The sequence below is a fragment of the Nanorana parkeri genome, unplaced genomic scaffold (assembly GCF_000935625.1).
Source record: "Nanorana parkeri isolate BGI_ZX_2015 unplaced genomic scaffold, ASM93562v1 scaffold390, whole genome shotgun sequence".
In the NCBI taxonomy this organism is placed as follows: domain Eukaryota; kingdom Metazoa; phylum Chordata; class Amphibia; order Anura; family Dicroglossidae; genus Nanorana; species Nanorana parkeri.
Window position 1 is genome coordinate 733,822 of NW_017306658.1, and position 12,454 is coordinate 746,275.

At 43.7% G+C, this 12,454-nt stretch overlaps 1 protein-coding gene across 2 annotated transcripts in view; it reads left to right on the plus strand.

The window, feature by feature from the left end:
• The window catches only part of HDAC2 (histone deacetylase 2), a 39,833-nt gene that overhangs the window by 4,256 nt on the left and 23,123 nt on the right, over nt 1-12,454 (plus strand). For both annotated transcript variants that reach the window (XM_018559377.1, XM_018559378.1), the window contains exon 2: nt 10,879-10,991. In XM_018559377.1, coding sequence (XP_018414879.1) covers nt 10,879-10,991 — 113 coding nt within the window. The remainder of the gene's footprint in view (nt 1-10,878; nt 10,992-12,454) is intronic.

Sequence of the window (12,454 nt, forward strand, 5' to 3'; positions counted from 1 at the left end):
AAACTGTTACCGCTTTGGTACATTGTCCACCAAACTGATTTTTCTGGCATTAAACCTTGTATCAAATAAAATCTGGCTCTTCATGGGGAGACACCATCTCAGATTTGGGAAACCTCCAAATCTTGTTCTCAAAATGGTATAGCCCAGGAAGCCAACTACAAGGTGATGTCACCATGGTGTTTTGTGCCATGGGGGTGGTGAAGGGTTTTCCTGGTTCCTCCTTGCTCTGCTTCTGTGGTTGCCCTCAGCCAGGTATCTACATGCACATATGGTGGCACTGTCCAGTTATCAAGGCTTTACGGTCCGAGGTATGTCGGCATATAACGAGTATCCTGGGCCGTCCTTTGGAATGGGATCCTGGCCCTACTTAATAGGAAACCAGGCAATATAACCGCTTCGAGTTGCTTACCTTTATTTTTACGGTCACCAAGCCAACTAGAGCCAGATCCTGGAAATGCTGAATTTCCATCAAGTCAGAAATAGGGTGAAGGAGTCTATGATCTTACAAAAGATGACCGCTATGGTATTAGACTGCGAGACAGTATTTAGCAAAGTTTGGAACCCTGGCTAGGTAAGTCTGCCATAGCATGCAAATACGTTGTGCAGACTTGCACAGTATGACAAAAAGGTTGGGGCTCAACATTTTGTTTATTTCTTCCACAAAACCCTGGTGCCCAGCCTGCATCCCATTGGCGCTATATCTACAGCTAGCAAGCAGTAGATGTATGCAAAAACATTTTTAAAAAAAGAAGTTACAAAAAAGGTAATTACTTACCTGTGCCCCCGCGCTCACTCCTGTCTGAAGATCTGAGGCTTCTCGAGCGGCCGAGCAGGATGATGGGGCGGACGCATGGGCAGTAGAGATCTTCAGCCGGGAGAAGAGAAGAGACACATTGTAAGTCAATGCACGCAGCCGGCAGTGACCACGTGGGACACAGAAGGCACAGCAATCTGTGCTGGATCAAAGACTGGCACCATTGCTGTACGGACTCCTGATTACAAGTGGAAGGAAGAAGATGATCGCATCAAGAGGCATCATTTAAGGTAAGTCCTTGTAGCATCATGGCGGGGGCAGGAAAAGATTTGTGACTTTTATGGTGGTCATACATGTAAATATTTCTCTTGTTCAGCCTGCTAAGGGCACCCCATTCCTCCATCCACTCTAGCCACCTTGGATGGGAAATCTCCCCTGTTGGCTCTTGTATTGTGACTGCCGATACCCACAACTCTCAAAATACACAAACAGTGACTGCAGCTGATTAGTTGTCACAGTTTGGCCAACTTTTCTCTGCCTGGCTCCTTCAGTTTTTAATTGGTTGAGTTGAGTGGTGTGTGGCCAGCTTTACTGTCATCTCTGGGGCCCCTGTAGACAGGGGTGTTTTGGTGCTTACGCCGGTAGTGAAAGAGTGGATTATTCCAGTATTTAATGGTTTTGTTCAACTCTCATACTCTTAGTTTGTTCTATGATGTCCATTTACATTTAGTTTTATTCCTCTGGATTTTGCTAAGATACATATTAAATGTGGCACTGAGGGCTGTAGTGAGTACAAATGTGGACTTGTATATTGGAAGTATTCTCATTGAACTCTAGTAGTATCATTTATTGTGTCTCCCGTCAATGCTAAAGCCTGATGAAGGGACCCTGTGCGGTCCCGAAAGCGCTTGTTTGGTCATATGACAAAAAACTTCAATAAATGAAGTAGGGCTGCAACAACTAATCGACATAATCGATTATTGAAAAAGTTGTCAACTTTTTCAATAATCGATTAATCGGCTTCCGAATTTATTCCAGGCTATGACTGTCTCCTAAATCATGTCTCCATAATACTAAGGGCTAGGCGTTTTAGCTTAATGCATTGTATGTAATAAGGCAGGGGTGCCCACAATTTTTTGTGTTTTTAAGATCTACTTTTCAAAAATCATGAGAATAGTTGACCACTATTCCCATTATCGATTCCTGGATTCATTGCTTGCAGACCGTATGTATGTATGTGTATATATACTGTTGTGCTCATAAGTTTACATACCCTGGCAGAATTTATGATTTCCTGGCCATTTTTCAGAGTATATGAATGATAACACGAAAACCTTTCTGTCACTCCTGGGTAGTGTTTTTGCTGAAGCAATTTATTTATCAATCAACTGTGTTTACTCTTTTCCAATCATAATGACAACAGAAACTACCCAAATGATCCTGATCAAAAGTTTACATACCCTGGTGATTTTAATCTATTAAAGGGAACCATCCTCACCTGTGATCTGTTTGCATGTGATCAGTGTGTGTGTATAAAAGGCCAATGAGTTTCTGGCCTCCTGACAGACAGACAGACCCTTGCATCCTTCATCCAGTGCTGCACTGACGTGTCTGGATTCTGAGTCATGGGGAAAGCAAAAGAATTGTCAAAGGACCTGCGGGAAAAGGTAGTTGAACTGTATAGAACAGGAAAGGGATATAAAAAGATATCCAAGGAATTGAGAATGCCAATCAGCAGTGTTCAAACTCTAATCAAGAAGTGGAACATGAGGGGTTCTGTTGAAACCAAACCACGGTCAGGTAGACCAACTAAACTGTCAGCCACAACTGCCAGGAAAATTGTTCGGGATGCAAAGAAAAACCCACAAATAACTTCAGGTGAAATACAGGACACTCTGAAAACATGTGGTGTGGTTGTTGCAAGATGAACAATAAGGAGGCACTTGAAGAAAGATGGGCTGCATGCTCGAGTCCCCAGAAGAAAGCCATTACTACGCAAATGCCACAAAGTATCCCGCTTACAATACGCCAAACAGCACAGAGACAAGCCTCAAACCTTCTGGCACACACAGTCATTTGGCCTGTGGCTTTTCGGCCACAACCATAAACGCAACATTTGGAGAGGAGTCAACAAGGCCTATGATGAAAAGTCCACCATTCCTACTGTGAAACACGGAGGTGGATCGCTGATGTTTTGGGGATAGACAGCCCAAGAATTTAAGGGACCTGGAGGCTTTTTGCCAGGAAGAATGGGCAGCTTTACCATCTGAGAAGATAAAGAGCCTCATCCACACATACCACAAAAGACCTCAAGCTGTCATTTGATGTTAAAGGGGGCAACACACCATATTAAGAACTGGGCTATGTAAACTTTTGATCAGGGTCATTTGGGTAGTTTCTGTTGTCATTATGATTTAAAAAAGAGTAAACACAGTTGATTGATAAATAAATGGCTTCAGCCAAACACTACCCAGGAGTGACAGAAAAGGTTTTCGCGTTATCATTCATATACTCTGAAAAATGGCCAGGAAATCATACATTCTGCCAGGGTATGTAAACTTATGAGTACTGATCCTCTGCCGATAGCTTGTATTAGCAGCTGCTGCCGGTCCCGAGACCCGCTGTGGCCAGGACCAGCACGGCTGCTCGGTGACAGGAGATCAAAGGGGGATCAGTGCACGAACTCCCTTTCATCTCCTCTCCAGTCCCCGAATGCAAGAAGTGATGTATATTACTTCCGCATTCCTCCTGTCACTCTCCAGCTTCAGAAGCTAGGGAGAAGCTCTCTGCTTCATCAGCTTCTTCGGGTTCCCTAGGTGACATTAGTGGTCTGGGAGACCCCTAATGTCTCCATAAAGAGGACCTGTCATGTAAATTGGCTATCACATAGACGGTTTTATAGCCCCCATGTGATGGCAATAAAGTTAAGTGGAAAAAAAAAAAGAGTAATAAAAAAAAATATATTAACCAGTTGACATCCGCGGTGTTAAACCCCCTTCCCATCCAGGCCATTTTTCAGTATTCAGCGCTGCGAAAGCATAAAAAAAACTTTTTAAAGTCCCCGCCCCCCACATACACACGCAACGTGCCACACGCAACGTGCCACACGTTGCATATCGCCGCAAACATTTTTGCGGGCGCGTGCAATTTTAAGGCTTGACATGTTTGGTGCCTATTTACCCAACGTGACCCTGTCTTTTATACTTTACCAAAAATATTGGGAAGAATAAATGTTTTAAAACATAATGTATAATCGATGAAAATATTTGCTGGTCGTTCCCTGTAATATTCAAACATCACAGTGATCAATTTATGAACTACAATGTTTGTAAGTAATTGAGGACACAGTATTCAGATACTGTGTCCCCAATTATGAATGAACAGGAAGTGCTCTACATCACTTCCTGTTCTTTCATAATTGTGGACACAGTATCTATTTACTATGAATGAACAGGAAGCCTCTGTACTGGTTGCTTCCTGTTCATTGAGGGCTGCAGAAAAAGATTGAGGAGTTTGTGTCCTCAATCACTTTTTTTATTATTTCAAAATGGAAATATCAGGGGTCTGTTTAGACCTTTTTAAAAAAAACTTTTACAAAAATGAAAAAAATAAAGCCATACTCCCCCTAATAATTATTAAAGAAAAAAAGTTTTAAAAAAAAGTGTGAAAAAGACCAATTCTGGTGAGGGAGTCGCTTTTGTGGTGCCATTCATTTCAGTAGCAGCCCCAAAAGTGCCTCCCGCCCGCAGTGCCATCACCAACTTTATGTTTGTAACACTTTATTTGTGTATTTTACTTTAAATTCAGGATGGTATTTTTTTCTAAAAACAAATAGGCCAACTAATTGATTATGAAAATCGTTATTTATATATTTATTATAGTGTATGTATTCTTCCATGCAGAATTGTGTATCTGGGCTTTGCCAGCTGGTATGGAGTTCCATTACTTTATGGGCTCTTTGGGTAAAAGAAAAGCTTTTCCTTTTTGTGTCCTGTCAAAAAGCTTTGAACATATGCACTGAAGTGTGCTAATCATCTCCTGCTGATTCATAGGCCTTTTTAGTGCAGGCTGATCCTTCTTTTGATTTCTTTAGCTATATATATTCATTGGCCTGGCATAATTCGACTTTTCTATAGTGAATTTTGCACATAATAGAGCACAAGTTTTATTTGTCAGTAATTTGATTTATTTTGTAGCTACACGCGTTTTTTCCTGTACATATTTTTTTGAAAGTTCACTGTGCTTATTGAACATTGTGATTGGTTACTTGCATTCTACTTTGCAGTACTCAAGGCATGGTATAGCTGTCAGGTTTATAGAGTTGCGGCAAACTTAAGAATGCTGCGAGCACTATTTCTGCAGATCACACTGGACCGGAATGCAAGCACTAATAAGCCTGCGTTCCGGGTGCGGGCGATCGCACTGTGGGCGGGGGGGGGCATGGCTGCGGTGCCATTCACTTCAATACAACCCCACGTCCCTGAACGCAGGGAGTCGGCCGCTTGCATTCCAGTGCTTCCTAGAGGCCCCGGCGACCTGTCCTCCCTTGGTGCTCGTGTGCCCGACGTTGCACATGGGGAGAGGTGTCCTGCCCCTTTCCATCTGCAGCGTCTGACACATTTAGCTGGCGGCAGCAGCGGGAGCATAGCCGTAGCCAGCTCTTTTTGCGCCTGAGGCAAGAAAAAAACCTGGGTGACATCACACCCAACAGGCGTGTGATGTCACCCAGCGCCCTGCCTCCAGGATTTTTGTTATTTAATTTTTATCTTTTGTTTTTTTTTTGCTCTTGGGGCGTTCTTTGGGGAAATATTAGGGGTCTAAACAGCCCCCTGATATTTCCCTTTTAAAATAGAAAAAGAAATTGAGGACACAAAGTCCTCAATCTCTTTTTTTGCAGCCTCTGTTCTAAATGAATGGAAAGCAAAGAGGCTTCCCATTCATTCAGAAAATATTTTACTATCATCCGGTTTCTGAATGGGGAGGAGCCTCTGTACGTCTTCTCCCCATTGAGAAACTCATGAATGAACAGGAAGTGATGTAAATCACATCCTGTTCATTACTGGGGACACATAGTACTATGTGTCCCCATTTATTTACAAACACTGGAGTGATCAGCTGATCGCTCCAGTATTTGTCCTGCACAGAGGATTGGTACATATCACTGATATGTACTGATCCTCTGCCGCTCGGCCACGCACACAGGGGGTTCAGCTTCTCTGGCTCCCCCCTGCTCTCCTGGGCAGAGGCAGCAGGGGATCTGATGAGAAGTGAAAGAAGAACTAAGGCCGAGCGGTTAGGAGAGAGAGATGCGCCGGCTGTGAGATCCTGGCCAAGCGTCTCTCCTCACCGCTCGGCCTTAGTTCTGTGACAGCGGCTCCCTCCTCCGCTCTCTCCCGCCGCTGGCTGCAGCGGTTCCTTCACTTCTTCTCGGATCCACGCTGCATACAGATGGGCAGAGCAGCAGGAATCCAGAGAAGCGCCACGGCGAGAGGAGCGGACGTCGCAATCTACCAGTGATTGCTACGCGATCGACTGGTAGCTTGTGATGCTCCTTATGGGCACCCCTGCTCTAGGAGGAGAGACAGTGTCGGCTCAAATTCAGAGATGATTTTAGGATCTAAAGCTGAGTGATACACAAATAAGGTCCAGTATTGTTAATAGTTAGGGTACTTGAATTCATTTTTAAGATTTAATTCTGGAATTTAGTGTCACTTTAAGAATCTTCAGCATCTAATCCACTTCTAGGAGTGCTGTTTGCCTGATGCCTTGTGTGCTCTGTTGTTTCTTCTGCTGGCCTTTCATCATTTACAGTAGCCAGTAATGGTGTAGGGGCTGCGGGAAGAAACCACAGCACACAGTGATGGACCAGGCATCTTCAGCAAGCTTATCTCTTAAACATAATAAAGCAGTGTAGGTAAGTATTTTATTCTTGGCCTAGGAAAAGCTTGCTGGGAACTTGTTACTTATCCTGGGATGAGCAAAGTACAGGTTCGCGGAAACATTTCACCAGTTTTCACTGAAGGCTGATTCACACTAGCTTGCACGCTAAAATGCAAAATCTTAGAGCAGCATTTTTTTAAATTTGTGGTTTTTTTAAATTTTACCTTAAGGCATTCTCTGCATCAAGTAAAAGATGCCCATTACCTTTCTGACTCCCCTACACTTACCTGTCACAGCTGCCAGTCCCCTCTGCGATCCTCCATTCTTGAACTCCGATTGCAGGATTTGAGGGTAGAGGAGCCATAGGCTCCTTCTGCCATCAATCAACCTGTGGGGTGGAGAGAGAAGAGGGGCTGCCACAGGGCTGTGTGTGTGTCTATGGACGCACACAGCTACTGTGGGCACGACCATGAACGAGCATGCATAGGTACCACCACAGCAGCTGCTCAAGTCTTTGAGAAATAAAACAAATGCCCAAAGATCTGCGATAAATAAGACCTCCCAGCGATCAAAAAAAAAAAAGCTTTTAAAACCACTTTAAGGTGTTTTTGGGCAGTAGAAAAGGCGCTTTTAAACGCCCAAAACAAGAAATCCCATAATTTTCAATGGCCCCCGTTCACACCTGAGCAGCAAAATACCAGCAGGAAAACAAACAACACAGAAAAAAAAAAGTACATGAGCTTTTTTTGGGCAGACTTAAATGGAAACGCCAGGAAACACGTTGCAGAAGAGATGTTGCACATTTTTGTGTGCGTTCATGCGTTTGTCTATTGACGCAATGTTTCTTAAGCTGCCAGTCAAACTAAAAACCAAGCCTACAAAGTACACTCCATTCAGGTCTCCGCACAGCAGTGCGTCTGTGTTTTTGTGTTTGGTCATATGACAAAGAACTTCAATAAATAGCTTTTGCTATTTTAAAAGGACTGGTGTGCTGGTGACATTTCTACATTTTTGCTGACATTCGCGGCGCCATCCGCGGTCACTGCGAGCACCCCCCACTACAAGGGACATATCGGTAAGGAGTGCGACAAGGATAGTACTTATTGTGTTTTTGTGCCCTGCACATTGCACCCATATTGTAGTGTGATTATGGGGTACATGCCACATGGAAAACAATATTTTTGATCAGTTGCTGAAAAAACACCATTCATTGCTAATGGTGTTAACAAGCCCTAAATCCAAAACGATGTTTCTTTAATACATTTTTATTGAATTTAGCAAACTTCTTATTGCCAGGCTGTCCATGTAGTAAAGGATGAAAACGATTGGAATCTAGTGGCGGTGTCTGTGTGCGAAGTAAAAAATGTATTTCTTTGTCTCCTTTCATTTGGTCTTGCTTGTGGGACTGATGGGGCCCTGAAAGGGTAGGATTTAGGACTGCACAATGCAAGTGCTGGTCACAGCTGAGGATATCTGTACTTGTGTTGTGCTGCTTTGTTTCTTTATGCATGAATAGCCTTGCTGACATTTTGTTATATTGTAGATTACAGCTGCAAGGAAATAGATAAAAGAAACCTAGAAGTCTGGAAATCTTTTTGAGTTGGCTTAACTACTAGAGATCTGACCACTGTAAAGAAACTTGTGCTGGCCAGGGCTGACCTTCCTTCTGAAAATGCTAATTGCCTTGCTGTCGTACTATGTCGTATGCAGCTCAGGAGTTCTGGCTTCTTTGACCTCAACATTAATTTTGTTTGTTGTTGGCCATGTTTTTATGGATATCTGAAATGTACCCAGCCTACATGGAACTGAGCTAATCCATCATCTCTCTCTTACCTCCCAAGCCACTCCTTGGTATCTCTCTTAACTCAGGGTTTCTCAACTCAGGGTATGCAAAATCTCGAGGCACCCAGTCTAAATTTTTAAACCGCAGTGGCTATCTTGAGTTCCTGCACTTGTGGGAACCTCTGGCAGTAGCTGTCCAGTTCTATACCTCCTTCTCTTCGTTCCTGGCGCAGGCACGGCCATGGACAGCTCCACACCGCACAGTAAAGCCCCGGAGCCGTTTAACACTCCACACAGCACTTCAGGCTGGTACCAGCATGATCAGCATAGCCACTGCCCGCAGAGATCCACATGCCGCCTGGGTGAGATCGGCACGCCGATTGGTGAGATGTATTTAGCTCTGACATCTGTATTTAGCTCTGATGAGAAACTGCCCTAAAATCCTCAGTTGGTGGTGTTTGTAGAAAAAAAAGTCACACGTCCCTTTTTAAGAAAAAGTGTCAGTAATTGGTATCGGCACGTACCTAAATGGAAGTACTTGGTCTTGAAAAAGTACCGTATTTGCCGGCGTATAAGACGACTCGGCGTATAAGATGACCCTCTACTTTTTGTGTTAAAATATAGGTTTTGGGCTATACTCGTCGTATAAGACGAGTATAGCCCAAAATAATGTTTAAATGCACCCACTAACATCCTTGGCGGCATTCCCGAGTGTGGCCATAAGCGGTAACCCCGAGCCACAATCGGGATTACAGTCTCTTACCTAGTCCACGATCAATGAGGGATGTTTTAAGGTTTCAAAACCCGTCTTATACGCCGGCAAATACAGTAGTATATGCAGCTTGGTTGTGGGTTGGGGAATGTCCCTGGTGCAACTGATTGGGGTGGGGGGGAGTGGTTGTCAGTCACAGTTTTGCCAAACTGGGTTCACACCAAGCTCCCATACATTGCTGCTTTTCAGTGTGAAAAACAAAAATCAAACCACTTTGTTTTTGCCTTTTTGAAACACTACACATGCCCTGCCTATATTTCATACGTCACAAAAGTTAACAGCCAAGCTTTTTTCTACATTTCAATGATATACTAATACCCTCTACATACATTACATCATCCTGCCATCTGCTACAAGGCCTCTCTATAGCAATGACCTATACTATTCGATTACCCTTCACTTTTAACATTTGATAACAAAACTGCACATTTCTGACTTCCTCTCTTCTATTTATCAACAAGTAGCTAGGTGAAGTGACCCCCTGCATCCTCCCTTACTTGATGGTACTGATTCATGAAATCAGGGCATAGCAACGGGTATATCTTCTTGACTACCGTCCTTGCTCACCTCCACTTGGCTGCTAGAAGAAAAGAGCAATCCTAGTACTTCTAAGTATGGGGAATATCTGTCTCTGTCCACTTCCTGACACAATGCAGCAGTGGGTGTTAAAGCAGCCAACTTCACTGTCAGGTTGGGGCATGGACCAGAGTCCTTTGTCCTGTTTAAGCCCTGACTAGAGTAAACTAAAGTCTTACACAGGCTTCTTCTCTTTGCTTACGGGGAAATGAAATGTCAGGATGGTAGGTATAACTGGCATATGTTTAAGTTGATCTCTAGTTTTGTCCATTGAGTAGATTTTAAAAGATTTTAATCCCAAGGTGACAGTGAGCCTGTCACTATAGCGTAGAAAAGAAACGTAACGGCAGCATGTAAAACAAGATGCTATATGCCGGCAGCCGGTGAGGTAAATCTTAAAAATGTATCTTGAAAGTACCTTGCCTATTAACAAAAATGGAGCTTATAGGCTACAATCCCAATACAGATTAGTAAACTAACAGGGTTATTCACATAAGGGTGAATAGTTTGGAGAAGGCAGGAGAAGTGAACAATCTAGGAAAACATAGTTGAACTGGAAAGTGAGCTGAATTGGAGAATTTTTCCAAATCGGCTATTTTGGCCTAGATCACTTCTGCCTTTTCCAAACTCTTCGCCCTTTTGTGAATAGGCCTGTAAATGAGAGATTGTAGTGTATCACGTGAGCTTGGAGTGGAGGCTACTTTACAACACACAGGGACCATGGGGAAGAAAAGTAGCCACCTTCCAGAAGGAAGGACAGTGTCAGCACCAATTCAGAGATGGTTTGAGGCTCTACAGCCGACTGATACACACATAAGATACATTTTGTTAATAGGTAAGGTACTTGAATACATTTTTGAGATTTAACTCCTTTAGGTATTGTGTAGCTGTGAGGGATTGTAGAGAGTGTGATAAATTCAAAGAGTACACAAAGATATACTGAACCTATGCTTTTACTATGCTTTTATCCATGACAACCATTGCTTATTAGAGAACTGTTTGGTATTGTAATGCTGCCGTTCCTCACTAGTGTGTGAACCAGATTATTGTCTCGGTATTTGTCTGCCCCATCTCTTATCCTATTGTTGCATTAAACCAGTTTAACTTTTTTCAGGTGACATTGGAAACTACTACTATGGACAAGGGCACCCTATGAAGCCTCACAGAATACGAATGACCCATAACTTACTTCTGAACTATGGACTCTACAGAAAAATGGAAATATATGTGAGCCACTTTCTACATTTGTGTGCCCTTATTTCTTTCTTTTTTCTTCTTTATTGGATCTTAAAGCCTAAGCTTTTAATTTGGGGAACTAGCTCTGATGTCCCTTTCAAGCACACTTGATCAGCGATTAGTCATTTTGCTACTGCCTCTGTAACTGCGATGGCCGTACCAACAAGTCAACAACCTTCAGCCACAATGGCAGGTTTGAGGTTGTTTACATCTCTTCAGCTGGCCCCTGCCCACATAGGAGTGATTTGGGTGGCTGAACCCGATCAATTTTTTACACTGGTAGCTGAGGCCACCCTGGACTTCCATGATCAGGATGGTAAGTGGTGGGAGATCAGCGATCCTCCCCGAAAGGCTCAGGTCTGGGCACTTCTGGGTCCGTGATTGTCAAACCCCAGTGAATCTGGCTGGGGAAACGGCAGATGGAGCTCAGTCTGCGTAGGGAAAGTGCTAAGGTGACATTAGGGGTGTTAGGGCCTGTTCACACTATCTAGTGAGTTCATCACACAGTATCATGCCATGAATGCACTGGATTGCATAGACAAAGCCTCCCTGCGTTTTGGGTGGTAGGGGGCATGGTGGTGCTATTCATGTCAATGATACTGCAGACACACGTACTGCCGGTAGTGTGATCACCCGCACATGAACGCAGAGCATTGCTGTACCATGTGTTCTGGTGCAGGCGATCATAGTGGAATTAATTACAAACATTCCTCGGTTTACGTTCTGTTAAACCCATCATAACCTGATTGTGTCGTAAACCGAGTACTGTACTTTTGTGGGGATTAATAGCAAGACTGCTATTGGCTATTTCAAATTGCAATAGCATGCTGGCTATTGAAACCCCACCCACTAATAGAAGCACAGAGGACGGTTAGGGTGATACTTTGAGACAAGGTTGGAGATCTAGCCAGGGGCAGAGTTGTGGATGGCATAGTAAGTGGTTAATATTTGGAATTTTATCCTTTGGGCTATTGGAAGCCAGTGCAGGGATTGGCAGAGGGGGGTTGCAGATACTGAGCAGTCGGTTAGGCGAATTAGTCTAGCAGCTGCATTCATGATAGACAGAAGGGGGGATAGCCTGGATAGAAGAAGGCCAATGAGGAGGGAGTTGCAATAGTCAAGATGAGAGAACCAGTAAGTGGATGAGTAGCTTTGTGGTTTCATTGGTGAGGGAGGGGCGTATTTGGATAGTGATTGAATGTGGGGCAGAAAGGTGAGGTTGGAGTAAAGGATCACACCTAGCACCTTGGCATGAGGGGAGGGAGGGATAGTTGTGTTATCAATCCCAATGGAAAAGTTGGGCGGAGAAATATCATGAGCTCAGTTCTTGAAAGATTACGTTTTTAGAAGTGTTCCGACATCCGGACTGATATGTTAGTGTTATGCAAGGACACCAAGGGGGTGAGTTGTGGAGTGGAGAGATATATTTGAGTCTCATCGGCATAAAGATGGTA